General features: G+C 43.9%; 1 protein-coding gene across 1 annotated transcript in view; it reads left to right on the top strand.

Moving 5' to 3' along the window:
- ERBB4 (erb-b2 receptor tyrosine kinase 4) overlaps window positions 1-20,409 on the top strand; it is a 376,355-nt gene that overhangs the window by 281,066 nt on the left and 74,880 nt on the right. The window contains exon 20 of the mRNA XM_066322426.1: window positions 15,548-15,733. Within this exon, the coding sequence (XP_066178523.1) occupies window positions 15,548-15,733 (186 nt within the window). The remainder of the gene's footprint in view (window positions 1-15,547; window positions 15,734-20,409) is intronic.

Below are 20,409 nucleotides of genomic sequence, written 5' to 3'. Positions count from 1 at the left end.
TAAATGAAATCCTTTATGGCAGCAGTGAGACATTTTTCCTTATCCTCTTTTGCTGTCATTTCCATACACATCCTCCTTTCCAGCTGGCCTGAGGGGTCTGTAAGCACTGCCTGGCTCTGTGCTCCAGCTCAAACAGGTTTTCACTCCACCCTGACAAGTTGCAGGAGGTGGGGGACAAGGGGTGACATAACTCCAGTGATTGTAGACTTCGTTTTGTGCAGCCTCCCCCTCCTTCCCACTCCTGCACGCTGGAAGTGTGAGCAGAGCCACTTAGCAGGGGGAACTGTCTGCCTATCAGTCCCAGGCACAGAAGCTCACTGTGATTGCAATTACAATTTCCAGCTTGTCCAGAGATGCCAGAAATCCAGCTGTCCTTGAGAATGCTGCATGCCATGCACAGGCCCCAAGAGTGCTCAGCCTCTGCAGAAGCTGGAAATCTGATCTCTGATGAAGGTTAACTGCTTTTAGTCATGTGAAGGTTAACTGTTTCAAGGTTACTTTTCTGTTCTTTCCATCTTAAGCAATAATTTTTCTTTAAATGTGTGGAATTTTTTTTTTTAATTTTTCTTTTGCTTCAGTAATTTTCCCCTCCACAGTGTATGAGGCTAAAATGTGTGTGTATGTGCAGAGGGGTTTAATTTTCCACGTGCAGGACTGTGTGGCTGTGTGGTGAAAGGACACGCACAGACAGACAAGCCAGACTGCTTGGCAGTAATTCTGCTGGCAGAACACTCTAACTGGAAAATGCAGTGAGGGAAAGTGAGTTTGCCTGCTGCTGGTGGTGGGGGAAGTCTGAACCCTGTTGAAATCCACGGGAGCTGTGAATTGGCCTGTGAATTTGGCAGAGCCAGGAGCTCACCTCTAGGGTAATCCTTCCAAGAAGTCTGTCACAGGTTTAAGGAAGAATCCCATGCTTTGGTGAGGGACTGACATTACAAGCCACCCCCTAAATGTGTCAGGAAGTACATTCAGATGCTTTTTGTTCTGGCAATTGCAGAACTCCTTATTTCAGGTTTGCAGTGCTTTCTGATGTGGAAACCCTGCATAAGGTTGGGTAAACCTGTGCATGAGAAGATGATCAGGTGAGAGTGTTCATTTATTCACAGGGAAATACAGCTGTGGATTAACTAAAGTATTCAAGAGTCTAATCAAATGCAGGAATTACTTTTGGCTGTAAAGTGTGTGTGTATGAAGGAAACGTTTTGAACTGAGATCTTGTATTACACACTATTTCAATGTGTAAGGTACCCTAATAACAGGGTTGATACTTGTCTCCTTGGTGTGTACTTTTGGGTACTGAAACATGAGGTGAGTTATTTGCTTGGCTGTATATGCAATTGTTCTGAAGGGCAAGATCCCAGAGTTGCCACTGTTTTATCAGGAGAGAGGTCATTTGAAAAAGTGTTTAAAAATGAACAGGCAAAATGGGAATATTAAAAAAAAAAAAAAGAGCCAAAGAGGTGGTGCTAGGAGTATTTTAAGTGGTACAGAATAGTTTAATCAGGGACTTAATCAGGAGCTCATGGGATTTGTATTCCATGATGAGTTTTCTGTTGCACTCAATAGTTCTTGGCATTGTGCAGTATGTTTCCACCCTTTACCAGGGCTTAGATCTGAGGCTGGGTCAGAATGCTCTCCTCCAGCTTCTTATCCTCCCTGGGCTTGTGTGCTTGTATCTGATGTGGGCTTTTAGGAGAGTAACCTTACTGACTTGAGTAAAAAATTCTCTTGGATGCTGTAAAGCCATGACTTTTGGGGACTCATCCCAAGAGGATAGCACCTGCAGGTGTGGAACTTTTCACCAGCTCAGCCGGTAGCTGGTTCTGTTTAAGAGAGGGGAAATGTACCTCTGCAGGCACAGATCCTGCTGGAGTGCAAGGCTGCAGCTCACAGGCTTGTCATTACAAACAGGAGAAGGAGTCTAGCAGAAAAGGGGCTGGGGATACTGGGATTCTTCTCACAGTCTTGCTGAGATTGTGCAGAAATAAAAGTGACAAAACCTGGTAAAATTATTAAATTAAAGAAAATAAGGTTCTTTAATAATGCTTGATGTTACGAGAAGCTGCTGTCACAGATACCCAGTTTTAAAGCAGAGTTTGGCACTGACAACAGGGGGACAAGTATTGCCTTACCACTAAAACTGAAAACCTGTAGTTAAGAAATAGCCTTGCATTCTTTCTCTGTGCCTCCAGCTCCTATTAGCAATATAAAATAGGCACATGTTAATGTTTAAGTTCCTAAAAGGGTGCTGTGTATGCCGGAATGTTGCCAAACTGATAAAAAATGCAGGGTTTTATGGGACCCCTGTTAATGAAAGAGAGGCACTGTTTCCACAAGCTTAACTGTAATGCATCCCAAACAAGCCATCACTGGTTTGAGGTTAACAGCAGATCTAATGAGGTGCCAAGTCAACTTAAACTTGAGGGAGAACAAGGCTCTTTATGTTGTTGTGAGGGGAAAAAAAAAATCCATGTAGACATACAAATGCATACATGTGGCTATTTTTAATAGGAAATGTAAGGGTACAGAAGCACAGGCTTATAGGACCCAAATTTCAAGGATCACTGTCAAAACACATTTTACCTCCAAATACTGTAATTTGCAGTACTTCTCCCTCAGTGCTTTGTTGCAAATAATCCCTCCAAAATTTTCTGTGCCTCAGCACTAATCCAGACCCATCTGATACATCAGCAGCTGTCACAGCTTGATAAAATAATTAATGTCAGTTTACATTAGTAGTCTACCTATTATTTACAAGTGACAATCAGATATTCCTATTGCTGCTTGTGATGGAAGAAATAAGACAGGGAAAGGTGGTTCCTGACTGACTTGCTGATAATCTTTGTAATATTCTGCCAGTATTGTTTTGATATCAGTGCAATAACTGGGATAAGCAGATGTGTTTGAGGTCACACTGGGGCTGGCAGTCCACAGAGCAGCAGATGCTGGTTTGAAATGCCTGGTCCTTCTGTACTGAAGCTCGAGCTCCAAAAATAAGGAGATTTTGCAGAGCAATATTTTCCATATTAATTTTGGTGTTGCTTCTTGTTGTGATAATGCAGCATCTCTTGGACCTGTTGAAAGGGTGGTGAGATTGTCCCTGATTCAGTCAAGACAGACAACAGATGAGGGGGAGAGCAATGATTATTACTATTGCAGTTTATAGGTGGAACTCTGAATTGCAACACAGATCCCATAACCTCTGAACGAATTACTTAATTTTTTAAATTGATTTTTAATTATCTTCATGTTTTGAATTACCTTAGGATGTTTATGTAGACAAGCAAACACTATATGCGGTTTCTTTCAGACAAAGCTGTTTTATCTACTTATCCATGGTGGATATGTCTAAAATGTTGTTTTCATTAGCTTTTGCCCAGGCCAGGTGTTTTAAAAATGCTGAATGGTGCTTGCCATATAAAGCAAATTGTGTATTCGCAACAGGAGAGAGAGAATAGGTATTCTTCTCTCTTAGTTACTTGCAAAGTGATTATAAATGTATCCTGAAGGTTTCTTCTTCATATGGAATATCAGGCTTTTAATTACAGAAGCTAATATGCCTTGTACAAAATAGAATTGTGTATGTTTCTCGTAGGCCAGGGCCTGTTTCTATCTGCATGCTTTACATGACAAAAGACACAGAAAAGTTTAGAGAAGTCTGGTTATGTAGGGTTTTGAGCTGTGCTGGTAAATCCTAGCTCTGAGGCTCTCCTTGATGAGCCAGCACAGGTAAATTCTGAGACGTGGAGCAGTGCAAAGGTAGGAAGCAGGTGAGTCACAGAGAAGAGTTTATGTGATGGAAATGTAAGCTGTCCATGGAGGAGGGGAATGTGGGACAGGGACTGGCTGCAGGCAGTTCCCAGGGCTTTCACTGACTGAGCCATGTCAGTGGATAGGCAGCCCCTGGGCAGAATCCTTGTGGAAACATCTTCCAGCGTCAGGGATGCTTTTGCTGCCTGGGCAGTGCCCTTTGAAAGAGTTCAGTGGGATTATTAGCACGCAGAGAAGCAGAATTTGACTTCTTGTTTTCTGAAGCCAAGCAAATTATTTTGGTTTTTCTAAAATGAAGTCTTGTTGGTTTAAATCAGTAGCTAGAATCACCAGCTAAGAACACAAGTCCCTCTGAAAAGCTATTTCAATAACCAAAGCATTTGGAAAAAAAAAATAGTATTTGGACTGAGGAGAGAAAATTAGTTTCCTTACTAGAATTGTTTTCTTGGCAAAATGTTGAACAAATATTTCTTGATAAAACATTTATTAACTTGCTGAAACTAAAAGGAAGAGTTTCTGCTGAAGCTTTTCAATGGGAGATACATTGCAGTGACTTCCTCAGCCAGAAGATGTGTTTTGAAATATGATAGTGATTGAAGCACCTGGTTTTATCATTTTCTGAATGAACTCTGGTGAATTCCTCCTCCTTTGAAGTAATTCGTTGTGTCAAAATTCAGACTATGTTCATTAGGCAAGAATGTCATCAAATCCCGACTGAAATGTTAAACACTTTGTGCATGTGATTAAATTGTGGACAGCAGGGAACCATTCCCCAGAACTTGGCCATTTCTGAGGGTCTGAATGCTGTGTCCTGTCTGGTTTTAAGCAGGGGTGGGAGATGTGTTTGGTTGCTCTGTGACAGATCTCTTCATAAGGTGAGGGACATAGATTGGAGTGAAACTCCAGACCAAAAAAAAAAGTTATAGATGTCAGTGTTGATGCAGCTGTTTGGCAAGCTCTCAGAGTATCATGGAGCTCCAGAAAACACCTTAAACCACATTGTGTCACCTTCTAAATGCTTGTGGCTCCACTCAAACTTGCAGATCAGCCCTCTGCAAGAAAGCGAGGGGTATTCCTCTCAGTGAGGTGCTGCAGCTTTCTGGGCCTTTGGCATTTCACTGGCACAGGAGTACAGGATAAGTGACCAAGGAACTGACAAGTGATGGTGTTTTGAGTTGCCCCTCAGATGCAGCATCATCTTTGATCCCAGTAAGGTGGTCACACCATGGTGGTGCTAGACCTTTTGAAGAAACAAAAATGTGAAGGCATGCAGCAAGGAATAGATGGATAAATTACATGTAACCATACTTCTCCTTTATAAAATCCATGTCAAACAGTAATTGTGTTGGTTAGAAAGGCTGATGGTGGAACAACTGTGGATACTTTTTCCTGCTTTTTATTAAATGCCACCCCCTTGGGTGCTGATCTTGGCAGTAAGAGGCCAAATTGGTGCTGGCAGACAAAAGTCTGCACAGTGTGGATGGGGTTCCTGCTTTGTAATCAGGCTGAAAATGGACCCAGCTTCAGCTCTGAGAGTCAGCTTTGCATGGCACATGCACACAGCTGCTATGGATGTGTCTCTAGCACTTTGACACAGTGGTAGTGCCTTGAGCTTCCAGCCTTCCTAATAGTTCACAGAATCACAGAATGAGCTGGGTTGAAAAAGACCTTTGAGATAGAGTCCAACCTATGACCCAACACCACCTTATCAACTAAACCATGGCACTGAGTGCCACGTCCAGGCTTTTTTTAAACACCTCCAGGGACAGTGACTGCACCACCTCCCTGGGCAGCCCATTCCAATGCCCAATCACTCTTTTGGTGGAGAATTTTTTCCTAATGTCCAGCCTAAACTTCCCCTGGTGCAGCTTAAGGCTGTGTCCTCTCCTTCTGTCAGTTGCTGCCTGGAAAAAGAGCCCAACCCCACCTGAGCACAGCCACCTTTCAGGGAGTTGTAGAGAGTGATAATGTCACCTCTGAGTCTCCTTTTCTCCAGGATAAACAACTCCAGCTCCCTCAGCCATTCCTCACAAGGTTTGTGTTCCAAACTCCTCACCAGCCTCATGGCCTCCTCTGGATGTGCTCAAGGGTCTCAATGTCCTTCCTAAACTGAGATCCCAGAGCTGGACACAGCACTCAGTGTCCATCCTAAACTGAGATCCCAAAGCTGGACACAGCACTCAGTGTCCATCCTAAACTGAGACACCCAGAGCTGGACACAGCACTCAGTGTCCTTCCTAAACTGAGACACCCAGAGCTGGACACAGCACTCAGTGTCCATCCTGAACTGAGACACCCAGAGCTGGACACAGCACTCAGTGTCCATCCTGAACTGAGACACCCAGAGCTGGACACAGCACTCAGTGTCCATCCTAAACTGAGATCCCAGAGCTGGACACAGCACTGGAGCTGTGGCCTGACCAGTGCTGAGTACAGGAGAAGAATGACCTCCCTGATCCAGGCCAGGTGTCATTTGCCCCCCTTGGCCACCTGGGCACACTGCTGGCTCATGTTCAGCTGCTGTCACCAGTACCCCCAGGTCCCTTCCTGGCTGGGCACTGTCCCCAACCTGTAGCACTGCAGTGGTTGTTGTTGCCAAAGTCCAGGACTTGGCACTTGGGCTTGGTAAACTTCATACTGTTGGACTTGGCCCATCCCTCCATCCAGCCTGCCCAGGTCCTTTTGCAGACCCCTCCTACCCTCCAACAGATAGACACGTGCTCCCAGCTTGGTTTCATCTGCAAATTTACTGGTGGTGGACTCAATCCCCTCATCCAGACCATCAATGGCCTCAGACCCCTGGGGGACACCACTAGTTCTTCCTGAAGTATCCCTGGCAGTATCACTTAAAACCTTTGTCACCATTTATTCCAGACAGCTGCAAGGCTGTTGAAAAGCCTGGTTGGCCTTGTTGAAATTTGCTGTAGGAAATGCAGGGAAAAAATGTTTGGGTTTTGATTTGTAGAGTCCTGTTAGTTGGGTAGTTCCTTTGGAAGTGCAGGATCTGTGATACCAGGCCGTCTTATGAGTGTAATTAATGATCTTGAGATTGTGATAATTCACAAAAGAGGATGAAAGCATGACACAAATTATTACTTCCCCCTCTTTGTAGCATCTCCAAATTAGGTCTCTTATGAAAATAGGCATTCCCTCCTGCAGTAGTGCAAGTTTGAATGGTGTCTTATCTGCAACTTTCTGCTTGGCCTCTGTCATTCAGTGAAAGTTTTCCTTTTTGAGAGTGTCCACACAGGCAGAAATAAAAACTAGTAAATACAGTTGTATTTATGGATTTGACTGAGGTGTTAGTATTGGTAGCAGGCAGCCACTCATTGAAACACGTTTGGTTTGGGAGTTGTTTGGCTTGCCCTGACAGATGCCAGGACCTGAGCATGGCCTTACACCAAAGATCTGATGTTGTATTTGTTCTGGAGGTTATTGCAGATGCCAATGTTTTATCAGCCTGAATGTTACATATGTCTGGATGTATTACCCTGACAGTAGGGTGCCCGAATCTTGTGGAAATCTAGGGGAGAATTCAGCTGAATTTATTGCTAATGAACACAAAGACTTTAGAGCTGACCAGGTGTTAGCAACCCCAACCTCACCCACACCTGCATGAGGCATGGGCAGCCCCAGCCCTCCCCTGCTGTCCCCACCCTGCTCTTTGAGGGCCAGGGGTTCTATAAAGAGTCCTTTTAAAGAGGTTCTCATCTTTTCTTCAGGAGAGGGGTAGGTCAGCAGGATGCTAAAAGAAAGTAGGGAAGAAAAGGTGGGAGGCAGAGCTGTAGAAACTTTAGAAGAAATCAGAGGCAGAGCAATGTCCATGTGACACAGGGAGCATGGGGCAGGTTTGAGGCTTTTGTGGCTCACTGATGCCAGCTTGGTCAGGAGAATAAAAATCTAACAGTGAACCAACCAGTCCAATGAACCTTTCCATGCTCAAATACCATCCCTTTGCAGTACCCAGGTCCTGAGTGTGAGGTTCTTGTGCAGCTGAATACAGATGAGGGAAAGATGGAGATGAGTCTGATTTGAATTCTTCGTTGTGAGATATTGAATACCAGGCAAAATGTATCTTTGATTAAAACAATTCTTAATGTTGATTATACACTTGATGAAATTAGGTTTTAATCTGATGCTGTCCTTTTAAATTGATCCTGAAGAAGGAAGGGCCTTTGAATGTGTGATGATAAAGTCAAGCTTTTCAGTGATACCAGAAAATATCAAAGCAATGCCTGAAGATGCTTCAGAAAGAAGTGAAAACGTGATAGATTTTTTTTTCTTTCTAGAGACCTTGCCATCACTCATCCTAAAGCAAAAAGCAAAGCAATAACTCCCTCCTTTGGAAAGGTATGTGCAGCCAAGGCTGACAATATATAGAAGCTGGTCAGTGGTGATGTCTGCTTACTCTCCTGTTTGAGCACCACTGAAATGATGCCATTGTTAAAACTTCAAATATTTTTGGTAGTTGCATCAAAATAGTAAGAAACAAATCACTTTGGACAGACTGCTCATGAAACAATGATCTGTGTCACAGGCTGTAAGTAAAACATTTGTCACAATGACATGAAATTTTTACTCTTAAACCACCTACTCCTGATCTCCAAGGGGGGAATCCTCAGAATGAAGCCCACTGTTACTTGTCCTGACAAATTTCAGTGAGAACAATACTAGTTGCTGAGGTCCTTGGCTATAATGCACCAAAGTGGACTGAAAATGGACCAAGATTCACAGAAATGGTGGTGGGAGCTGTCCCTGACCAGATGTTTGAGGGAAACTCTACACTTGGTTTGTTGTGCACTACAGGTCTGTTTCTTTATAACTGAAGTTCCTCCTCTATTTAGCCTGAGCTAACTCAGGCTCTGACTAATTGGGAGACTTAAATGGTACAAAGCAGGGAGAAAGAAGAAGCACGTGATGTGGGAGTTCTACAAAATTTCTCCTTCACTTTGAAGCATTTCTGCATTAATTCTCAGCACCTGAGCCCTGTTTGAGTCAGCAGGATGGTCCATGTTCTTAGTGTTTGCAGGACAGGGATCACAGTACTGCTTTTTTTTCCTGATTTATTTTATATTGCTCCAAAACACACAGCGAGCCAGAATTGCTTCTGTAAGTGCATGAAGGTGTCTATTCTTGCATGAATAGGATCTCCTGCTTCTCTGAGGTGGGCAGAAAGGTTTGACCCAGCAGTCTGTATGTATGCATTTCAACAGGGAGAGCTTTTGCATCCGTGCTTTGTGCTAGTTTTGAGTGTTTGGAGGAAAGTGGGGCATCTCTCTGATGCATTTGAATCACACGGGGCAATGTCTGGCTTTTGAATTCAGTGTCAACAACACAGGCAGTGCCTGTGAGGAGTCAGGCAGACTGGAACCCTCTGTGCTGTGCAAGTGCTGTGACAGGCAGGGCAGCCTCAGAGGGTTTGCCTACTCTGAGAGATGCAGCACTTTTAAAGACACATCACACCTCCAGAAAAAGCTCTCAGCAGTGAGAGAGCAGCCAGAGACCAGCTCTGCTCATGGGCAGTGGAGAGCACAGTTCTCCAGTGTTGTGCCATGCCTGGCTGCTCACCAGGCTGCAGGACACTGACCTGAGGCCATCTTCTCCTGATGGCACTGGCTTGATACAAGTCAAGTGAGTGGCACTTGTCTGATGCTGTTTCCATCACATTTGTGCATGAACAGACCAGAGGGTGTGATCTCTGAAGTGGAATTTTATTTTTGGTTGGGTTTTTTTTTTAATTAGTTTTCCTCCTAGAGTAGTGGCACACCTGACACATGGATTGCCAGAACTTTGTGAACACTCTGTCTCCCCATTTAAGGGTGCAGCACACTTGTACTCCAGTCTAAGTATGCAGTGACTCCACTGGCTACCCAATGAACCTCTGCTTGAGGTCCTCATTGAAAGCTGCACTCAAAAAAGCTCAAATCTCTTACATCCAAAAGATACCAAGTCCAGAACCACCCCTTCAAAGCCTGTAGCCTGCTGAATCCTTAGAGTTTCTCCTGGCTCTGAGGAAATGCATGCAAACAAGACTCATGGTGTGATCTTCTCTGTTTGGTTACACAGAAAGGCTCCTTAGGGAGGCTTCCTAAAGCAGAACAGGCATGGAGGGGATTTCAAGGAGATGCTGGTTAGTGTACAGCTCTGGCTAACAGCTTGTTAAACCCCCATAATGACAGCACTTTTGGACCTCTTTATTTAGTTATTGGACCTGTTTTCTTAAGCAATTTCCTGCTGTGCCAAATTCAGCATTTCCCTGTAGAAAAAGCAATTGGCTGGGTGAGTGTGAGTTCAGGGTCTGGATCTGGATGTGCACTGCTGCACTTCCATGACACCACCTCTGATGAACCTGTAGTTCTGTAAGCGTTCACCTTACTTCATGCTTACAGCATGGATGTGGATGTATGGAAAGATGAATAACTTAATATTTTTATTATTTTATTAAAATTGATTTTAGTTTTATAATAATTTTCATAAAATTTATTAATTTTTGTTCATTTGCTCCTGAGTCCTGCTTCTCCAGAGAGAAGTTGAGGGAATGTTGTGCAGAGGCTGGGAGTGGCTGCTGTGTGCCAGGAGGGTGCAGTCACAGAAACCTGTTTCCTCAGGAATACTGGCACAAGGCAGGCTTGTGTGTGTAAATCACAGGAGCTGAGCTTAATGGAGCAATAATATAACCACATTGAGAAGGGGCAGAAGAGAGGAATGATCAATGTGACATGATTTCTTTATGCAGAGTAGCATGTCTGAGAAGGGTGGGACTGAGCTGAGCATGGAAGGCTCAACTGAAGTCACTTGTGGTGGGGCTGGGGGGACACAACCACGGCCCTGCCAAGCTGCCTGCAGGTTTAGCTGCCTTCTGAAAAATTCCTTGAAGTACAGCAGTGCTGGGAAGCCATGAAAGCACCACTGTGCATAGGCAGTGCAGAGGAAACACAGCCATGGGTGTCACTGTCACCACCAGTGTGGGCATGTGTGTTGTTCAATGTATGTGCTGTCTCCCAGCTTAAGCAGTTCTGCAGACTGCGCAGGCTGAGTCAGCTACCACCTAAACAATTTGCAAGACCCAGCAGACAAACAAAAGGCTTTGAAACACATTAAATGCTGGACTGTGACTGGATCTGCCCTGCAGCAGGTCAGATGTGCATTTCAGACAGGTGTTTGCCCCAGCCACTAGGAAAATTGTAAAATTAATGTAAAAAGAAGTGTGTTCAGTGTTGTGTCTCTCCTGTTAGCTCAACTGTGCTTTCAGAAAAAATGCACAGTGCAGTATGAAGTCAGCTTTTAAGTACATTTATTTCCTCGACAGTTATTAGGAAAAACAGCTGAATTGTTCTTTCCTGGCATCTTCTGGTTTGCTTTGTTAGAGGGTGTTTCATGGCAAGAATATTTAGAAGCAGAAGGTTAGATCAGATTTTTTCAGACCTTGTGCTTACTTAGCTCTTTGTCATTTGAATGTCTTCATCTGGGTTAAGAGGAGCAGTAACATTTACTCTGGGCTTGCCAAACTGGGGAAGCAGATCTGTGATGGTTCCCTTGAGTGTGTGGAGCATTGTGAGGGGACAGTGGCAGCCTGGGGGTGAGTGTCCCCCAGTGCTCTGTGTATGTGCTAATGAATGAGGGCATGAGCTGAAGAGAAAGTGTCCTGGGCCACTCTGGGTGGAAATAAATTTTCTGTATGGACCTAAGTATCCAAAAGTATGGCATCACCTTACTGCTACTGGCACCTGCACCTTGCTGAGTCCATTGGTTTACAAACTACATGGTTAGGGAAACAAAACCAGGATCAAAGGCTGTTCTGCAGGAGCCACCATGCTGACCAATATTTATGGATTATGTTTCCAGCTGTAATTGGTAGCAATAACATAGCAAAGTAGGAAAGGGGGGAAGGAAATACCATCTTACAAGATGTGCTGTACACCTGCTCAGAGCATGGAGGAGAAGGGAATCCAGGTGATCTCACCTCTGATAAGTAGCAGCTCTGTTAATTACCCAACACAGCCTGATGAGGATGGCTGTAGCCAATAAGGATGAGTGGGATAAAAGAGGGGCTGAGCTGGTGAGGGGAGGGTCATCATGGAGGAGGAACCTTGAGAGAGAATCATGAAGAAGGAGGCTCCTGGGCAGAGAGAATCCCTGCAGTGAGGTCAGTGTGGGTGTGCAGCCAGAGCCTGTTGGTGGAACCTGCAGTCACAGTCTGGCTGGGGAAAAGCTGCAGTCAGAGGCTGCACACTGATCCCTGCAGGCAGAGTTCAGCAGGAAATAAGCAGCAGTCAGAGGCTGCAAGGGAAACCTCCAGCAGGAGCTTGGTGCAGGCAGAGGCAGGGAATGGTTGGAGTCAGGATGGCTGAGCTGTACAGAGGAACAAACCAGGGCCCTTTGCAGGCTGGGATAAACAAGGAGTCTGTGTCTGGGCTCATTTCTATCCTCTAACAAGGGGGCTGCTGCAAGATTCTTTCTTCTCACAGTCTTTAGAACTGGGTTTTTTTTTACCCATCTTGGAAGTTTGAAATTAAAATTGGGCTTTAGCTGGATTTTGAGTTACTTTTCACACACAGCAGCCAAATTAATGATATGTCAAACATGACTGCAGACTATGGATAGATCAGGAAACAGTTTTAGGTGAGATTTCCAAATTGTAATTGCATCTCTTTCAGACCCCTTCTGACATAGCTCTGCTGACAGTAACTAGTAATAGGTGTGGTGATTGCTCACTGGGACCTGCAAACTCGACCTCCTTTGCGCTGCTGTCATGTTACTTAGTGCACATGGCAGGCGGCTAAGGGTGAGCAACTAAAATAATCTTTGTGTCATTGTTTAATGCTACTGTTTATTAAGGCTTGTGTGTACAAGTCACAGGAGCTGAGCTTAATGGAGCAATAACGTAATCACACTGAGAAGGGGCAGAAGAGAGGAATGAGGGACGTGATTTTTTTTTCAGGAGAGAAAAATGAAATGAGATGGGGCACTGTTTCCACCTGTGCTCCAGACTTCCCATGTGACTTTGGATAGAAGGTTGTGTCCTTTTGGTACCTCAGTTTCTTCCCATTAAATCAGAATTTCAAACTCCTTCCTGTAATTGTGCCAGTTGAGTGTAGAGACAAGAGGTGCAGACAAACAGCTGCCAAAAGGTCCAGAAAATTGCAGAGGCTGGTTTTGAAAGATGCCAGTGCCACCAGCCAAATGTGTGAGTTTAGGTGCCTCAGCTGCTTAAAATGCTTTAGGCAATTACATTAGGAACCAGGCTGCTGAGTGTCAAAGTGCCACAAGGATTACAGCTCTAGGGTTTTTCATGTCCAAACAGGTTTGAAACTGGAGACTTGTGTTCTTTATTTGCTGAACAAATTCCTAGAATGCTGCTAATTCATAATTTTTGTTGTTTGTCTAATCAGGCTCTAGCAGAACAATTGCAATCTCTTTTACTTTATGTTTGTGCCGTGCTGGATACACATAGCTCTGACTTTAGTTCTTATGTAGTTTGAAGTGCAATAAAAATAACCACAGTTTTACCAAGAGGATAACTATGTGAAGCCAGGATTCATGCTAAATTAGTATCTATTAGTGGCTTAGATCTATAATGAAGATTTCCTTGCTCTCTGTGTGTGTTTTAATTCATTATGTAGAAGTCCATAATATTTTAGAAAAACTATTTTTTTTCTTTTTTCCCTGAAACTCTTGCCCAAAACTATTGGAAAATCACATGATTTCCTGTAACATCAGAATGAGACAAATGGCACTGCTTGCTTTTATTACTGTACAGAAGTGGTTTTCCTTTAGACACAGATAGACTTGGCAATGGAAAGTAGCTGGAGACTAATGGACACAAGCTTCAAAGCTTTCTGTGTGGGCCCTCAGAAGACAAAAAATAAAAATCTCATCCCTGTTCTAATCAGTCTGGATTATAAAGAAAAGTACTGCAGCTCCAAGCTCATGGGGAGCCTCTTACCTTCACTCAGAGGCAGAGTGGGCAGCAAGTGCTATCCCCAAATGCATCTGCAGGAGAAAAATGAATGGGGGAAAAAGGAAAAAATGAGGCAGAGTCAATTTGTGCTCTGGAAGCTGGATAATTCACCTGTCTACAGGTATTTATTCTGGTGGTCTTTAGGGGTATTTTCAGGTCACAGTAGAAGAAAAGCTAAAATTGTTTGAAGGAGTCCCCATGCTTAAGTGTTGAGTGGGAACTGTATTAATTTGAATATGGGCAAAACTAGTTAAATTCAGATCTCTTTTCTAATTTGGTGTATCAGAATCTTTCTCAGACCTGCTCCTCCATTATCCCATCAAATAGCCCCTATTTATTCATTTATTTATTTCTTTACATACATTGAGGAAGAAAAGGGAAGGAGTCACTCCTCCCCAGTGAGGACCATCTGCTCTTTTCATATTGGGAGGGAAAAAACCCTACAATTAGTGTCTTGTTCATCTTTTTGTTTTATCAAAAAAAAAAAAAAAAAAAAAAAAAAAGAGGGGGAAAGAAAGTAAAAGAACTATTATGCAAATATCTGCAATTTGGTTTCAAATATTCTTTGTACTATGATGAGCAATTTTCTTTAATACAAACTCAGCCTATTTTCCAGAACCCTTTTTTTTTTTTTTTTTTCCCTTCTTTTGCCTTAATATAGGGAAGGGGGAAAAAAACCCCAACATCTATGTTCCTCTGGTGGCAAATTTGTCTCATCTTTTTTTCTCCCTCTTTCTTTCTTTGGCACTATTGCAGCTGTTATTCTGTAACTTGTCAGATGTCATATTGGGTTTTTTTGAGGGGGGGGGGGAAAAAAAGGAAGACAGCCAAAACAGCCTTACAAAGCCACTATTTCATCTCACTTTTCATTGTTCCATTGCCTGATAAAGTGGTCTTGAAATGGAGGACTCCGTGAATGAGAGAGAAGAGCTTTTTCCTTGCTACATTTGAATGCCATTTGCTTGTGATGGCAGCACTACCTCTAAGAACAGTTTTTTAGGGTTTTTGTAAGGAGCTCCTGTGCTACTGGTGTGTGAGCTTTAGGGTCAAATAGCATAGCCAATATTAAACCTCCTGGTCCTTGCTCCTGGACCAGCTTGGTAACTGAAACCTAGTGTGGTAGCAGAAAACTTCTCACAGCCTGGAGAAGGGAAATGAAGTATTTTCTGTGTGAAAAGCTAAAGTGTGGAAAAAACCAGAATGAACACATCCAAAATCTGATGGGAGAGGTCATGGAAGAATCAGATGCTGAGCTAAGAGGCTCAGATTTAGAAGGCAAACTTGGGGTAAACGATTTCATTACCTGCAGCTGTAATTGGAAGATTAACTCCCCATATGCAAATGGACCAAACCTTTAAAAGTGTGAAAACCTGTGAGCTGTTGTCCATTTTCAGGGTGTTGCCCCTGGGTGGGTTTTGTCTGCCCTGAATGTACCTGAAGGCCCTTCAATAAATATAACTGCTTTTTATTCCTTTAATTTTGTCTGGCCTCTGTTTTTCGGTAGTCCCAAAAAGGCATCAAAACAAGACCAAGAAGATTTTAATTAAAGTGTGTCACACCTACATCTTTGTTTCTGTGGCTGCAACAGGACAGGGAATGTGGGGCAATGCAGAATTTTAGATTTATGCAGACTCTTGTTTGTTGGGACTCAGAAGGTCAAGTGAGCGTTCCATCAGGTTCCCTAGGAATGCCTAGCACTGGATAGACAGGAGTTGTTGATGGGCTCAGAGGACACTCTGATCCCCTTTGGTCACTCCTGTGCCTCCAGTCTTTGAGCACACCGTGCTAATGTTTGGGTCACTTTTGTTGTTACAGGAAGCTCTCATCATGGCCAGCATGGACCACCCACACCTGGTGAGACTCCTGGGCGTCTGCCTGAGCCCCACCATTCAGCTGGTCACTCAGCTGATGCCTCATGGCTGCCTCCTGGATTATGTCCATGAACACAAGGATAATATTGGCTCCCAGCTCCTGCTCAACTGGTGTGTCCAGATAGCCAAGGTAAGTCGTTCATGTTGGGGTTTTTTTCATCATTTCTTATCATTTTCATAACTAACGCTAAAACGTGACTTTTCTTTGTTGTTTGTGTTGGATTTTTTTTTCAGGCTTCTTTTTGTTTCCAAAAAGGTTGTGTAGTTCTTGAAGTACACACTGTTTTGGCTGCTTACAGTATTATAGATGGCTTGTCAACATGTGAAGTAGAGTGGGTTTTTGGACTGTCTTTTGAACTGTGTGTTGACAAGGGGTGGAGATTGTTTGCTGGGGCGAGGGTGAGTGAAGGAAGAAGCCCATTTGAAATCTGGGGCTGGACAAGGCAATTTTTCAACTTCTGTTGTTCACTGTTAATACATATACTGGTTTTCAGCCCTTCTGGATCTGCATTGCCAGGTATGTCACCAGTTGTCTGCCCTCACACTGGCAGGAAAATAAACATCTCCTTCATGTCACTGCTCAGGTGGTGATCCTGCTGTGTTTGGGTCATAAACTCTCCTTGGCACAATGTTTTACAGCTGGTTTTAAGTGTGTTTAGGTATTCAGTGTTGTACTAAGAACAAGTACTCAGTATTCAGGAAATTGTTAGCAGAGAATAACAAGATCTTGCAGAGTACAAGGCCATCATCACTAATCCATTTTAAAGGCACTTTTGAGCAACTGGGATTGTTTACAGTGATGTTACTACAAGTAGCAGTCTGGATCCTGCTTTTTGCATTGAGTTACTTGGAAGTTGTTTAAAGTTCTGTGTTATTTTGGTGAAAATGCTTGTTCTAAACACGTGCCACAGACTGCTATCTTACATTAAATCTGCAGCCTTAAGTGAATTTCCTACAACACCTATTACAAAATCTTAATTCAAGTTGTAACATTAAGCTTTTAGCACTGAAGAGAAACCTGGGGATTCATCAACTGTTTTGTTGGACTAAATATCAAGTAAACATTTGCCTCTTTTAAAAACTTTAATACAAAAAATGTTCTTAGAAAAGTAAGAAATTGTAGAAATTCAGCTAGCCCTGTGTTGTTCTTTGAAAACACAGAAGTTTGAGGAGCATCATGAATAGGGATTGTTTTCTTTCCAGAATCAGATCTGTTGTTAAGCCTTCCTGAAGGAGAGAGTAGATGAAATTAGTGCAGTGCTGGGTAGAGAGGCTGCTCCCTGGAAGAGGTGGGAGAACCCAAACCCCACAGTCTGACCTTGCAGCATCCTGTAGATGTGTTAGTATCTTGTGCTCTGCAGCCAGAGTTGCCAGGGTTTGCCTGTATGGAGATGTGCTAAGGTTTGTTTAGGGCTGATATCAGACCAGGGAAGGTGGGAGAGAAAAATCCATGTTCCTGTTGGAGTCCTCTCTCTCACCACAACCTCCTTCCTGTCTGTTCTTCACTCTTTTGATTTGACAGTGGCTGTTATCTGATGGAAAACATTTACACAGTGGCATCCCCAGAGGTAATCCTCCACGATTTTCACTTTGTGTGTGCATGTGGCCCTTGGCTCCTTGGGCCAGTGGCATTGCTGTGGCCCTTGTAGTGGAGCAGACAGCCTGATCCACAGCTGCAGAGCTGACACATCTCTGGGAGGGCCCGTGGAAGCTGTGTTGTGGCTTTCCCAGGGTGATTCTTACCAAAGTGAAGCAGCTTCCAAACTGAATGCCCCTGTAAATGATTTCAGCTTAGTGCAGGGTTTGGATTTGGGGACATTCCCTGTAAAATTGGCATCTGCTGCTTTTCTTGGTCACCCCTGTGCTGTGGGAGGAGAAGATGAGGAAGCACAGATATGTGAAACCTGAGGTGGTAAGCAAGTGCAAAGAGGTGAGATCATACATGTAATACCAACTGATACAGTGATGCCAGGAACAGAAAAGGAGTTCCTTTATTAATAAACTGGACTATTATTGAGAGAGTTTAGTGAACTTCAGCTAGTTTATTCAAACTTAATTAAATTTATCTTCTTCCACCTTCTTCCACAATAATCATGTCAATTTGGGTTAGAGAGTGTACACCAAAAATTGTTTTTTCAGATATGGTAAGAAGAAAAATCTTTGAGATCACCAGACAAGGAGTCCCCGTATCCCAAAAAAGTGGAATAAAAGTAATGCTGATTTTCTATTAACCTGTCCCGTTGAACAGTGACTAGGAATCAATCTGCTGCCTGAAAACAGCAGACTGTTTGCCTTGAAACAGACTGATCCCCAGAGGAATGGGTGCAGCAGGCACAGATTCCCATTCACTGCAGAAAAGGGGGGTGTGTATCCCACATTCCTGTATCCACTGTGCCGGTACTTCAGCTGCTACCATACAGCTTGGGAGTGTCTCTCCACATGTTGCTTTTCTAGGCTGTGGGGAATGATTGGTTGTGTCTGAAAGGTACCAAAAGCACGATTAGCAGAGTCGTAAGAGGCAGAAATCATCGGTGACTTCCCAGTCCTGTTCTCTGCTCCCTGAAGCAGCTCCTGGTATCTTTTGCTGGATGCATTGTTCTACCTTCACCTTCCCTGTTTTGATGGAGAGGATTTTCCCCAACAAGAAGCCGCTGGAAGTGCCTCAGATCTGAAGTTCAGGCTGATTTTTACCAATTGTTTAAAAATCAAGTTGCTGCTGCAGCACAGTCCCTCCCTAACTGCGCTTTTCTCCATCTGCCAGTGTGCAGGCACTTATTTATGGAAGTCACTGCTTCAGAGTTCCCTTGTTCTGCCAGGCTGTTCATTTCCATATGTCTCTGCTTGTGTACAGCTAGATGCAAAACTAGTTAGCCACTCTGCCTGCTTGCCAACCCACATATGGCTCTGGAGATAGCTTCTGAAGGCTGATGACAGGGCAGTTATAAAGGGTTATCTACTGCCAATTGGAAAAAGCTTGGGTGCTTTTTCTCTTTGCTTATACAGATTGTGTTGGATTTATTCAGATGTTACATCATTGTAGGGTAATTGTGCTCTCCTTCCAGAAGCTTTAGCTTCTTATTTTATGGATGAAAGCTATAAAAATAGAGTAGCCCCCGAGCATTCTGCATAAAACATGGTTGTTAGACGGCAGCTGTGTCTAAGGGGGCTCTTCCCTTCTGCTCTGCAGATACACAAGGCTTCTCCTGGTGTCTCCCTGTGATGGGGACTGTTCTGCTTGGAAATGAGTGTTTAACCTTGTAGCTCTGAGATCAGCACAGCAATTTCACGTGGAGTTTGCTGTCCAGTAAAGCAGTGAGCTGTGCTCACGTATCCAGAAACTTTGAAGTGGGAGTAAAGAGTGTGAGCTTTGGTGACCTCAGAGTGTGGAAGGAGGGAATAATACTTCATGAACACCCCTAGTGTTGGCTGCTTGAGAAGTGGGTTGAATCTCAAATTCTGCCAGGGTGTGACAGGTACAGGTGAGTCAGGAAGATTCCTCACACAGAAAACAAGTGCTGTGTGCATTGATATCTCAGTGTGTTTGATAGAGTTTCCTCAGAAAGGGCTGCCCCAACACACCCTCACACACAGCTCAGAGGTGTGAGGGCGAGGACATTCCTATGGAAATGGCCTCAAGAAGGGAACACACATCTGGAGGGTTTTATTCAGGAAAGGTTGGCTGCCCTCTGCCTCTGGGTGAGGTTATCTAAGGGACCTGTGTTTGAGGCTGTATCCTCTCTCTGTTACTGTTGTGGAAAATAAGCTGGAGCTCTGTTGGAATCATGAGAGTGGGCTTTTGTGCTGTGCTAGACTCTGTCTCCCTCAGGGGCTCACAGAAATGCAGTTTTGCTTCTGTAACCTTGCATACACCACACACTGACTTCAACACAGACCTGGGCAATCCCATCTCATCTTTTACTGTTTGTTTGGGGGTTTTTTCTGTTTTCTTTCTGCTGCTGTTGATTTGCATTGCATCCACACTCCTTTTGTGAGCAGAGTTCAAGGGCATAGGAACTTCTCCTGCCCCAAAGAAGCCAAGGCAGAGGAAGAGTCAGGAAGCAAACTTCCCACCATGAGGCAGCTTGCCAGTGAGCACCTTTCCCATGGAGGAGAGCTCAGCTTTCCTGGGAATTAGCCTGGGCCCCATGCTGTTCTGCCCTGTACCCCTCAGGGGCTGCCAGACCTGGTTTTTGTGTTCTGAACTATAATAATTCTTCCATAATCCCTCAGAATGTTAATGAGGTAAAGCAGAAGTGGGTGGTTACAATGGAATGTCGTGGAAGGAAAATCAAGTACTTCAGGGGATTACTGTTATACCTTTCCAATATAAAAGAATTCTCAAATTACCTTAACTAAAGCCCTGCACAGCATCAGTTATCCAGGTATGCAGGAAAACAATGTCTGAAAACCCTCTAGGAAGGAAAAAGAGAGCGGAACTTGGGGATCAAGTTTTAATGAAGCAGATGCACATCTTCAAGTCCACTGAGTGCTGTTGCAGCACACTTGGAGTCATTGCTGTCTCTAAGGATTCCTTTCCAGAGGTACAGAGCTGCAGCTGGAAGCCTCCAGGAGCCAAAGGCTCTCGCAAAGCCTCCTTGCTGCTGCTTGATCTGTCTTGTTTCGCTGGTGTGCCAGGGCTCTGTGCCCTCCTGAAGTTCTCTTGGCCAAGGAGATCTTGTCCTGAAGGGGTTTCTCTCTATGCCAGGCTTTTTGGGAAAGTGTATTTATTACTGCACTTCTCAACTGGCTGTAAACTCACAGGCTGTGTGCAGGTCAAAGGGCCAGTGTTGGTTTTGCAGCTGAGAA

Source organism: Sylvia atricapilla, chromosome 7 (assembly GCF_009819655.1).
Source record: "Sylvia atricapilla isolate bSylAtr1 chromosome 7, bSylAtr1.pri, whole genome shotgun sequence".
NCBI classification, from domain to species: Eukaryota; Metazoa; Chordata; class Aves; order Passeriformes; family Sylviidae; genus Sylvia; species Sylvia atricapilla.
Note: the sequence above shows the minus strand (reverse complement) of the source record. Positions and strands in the feature narration are given on the sequence as shown.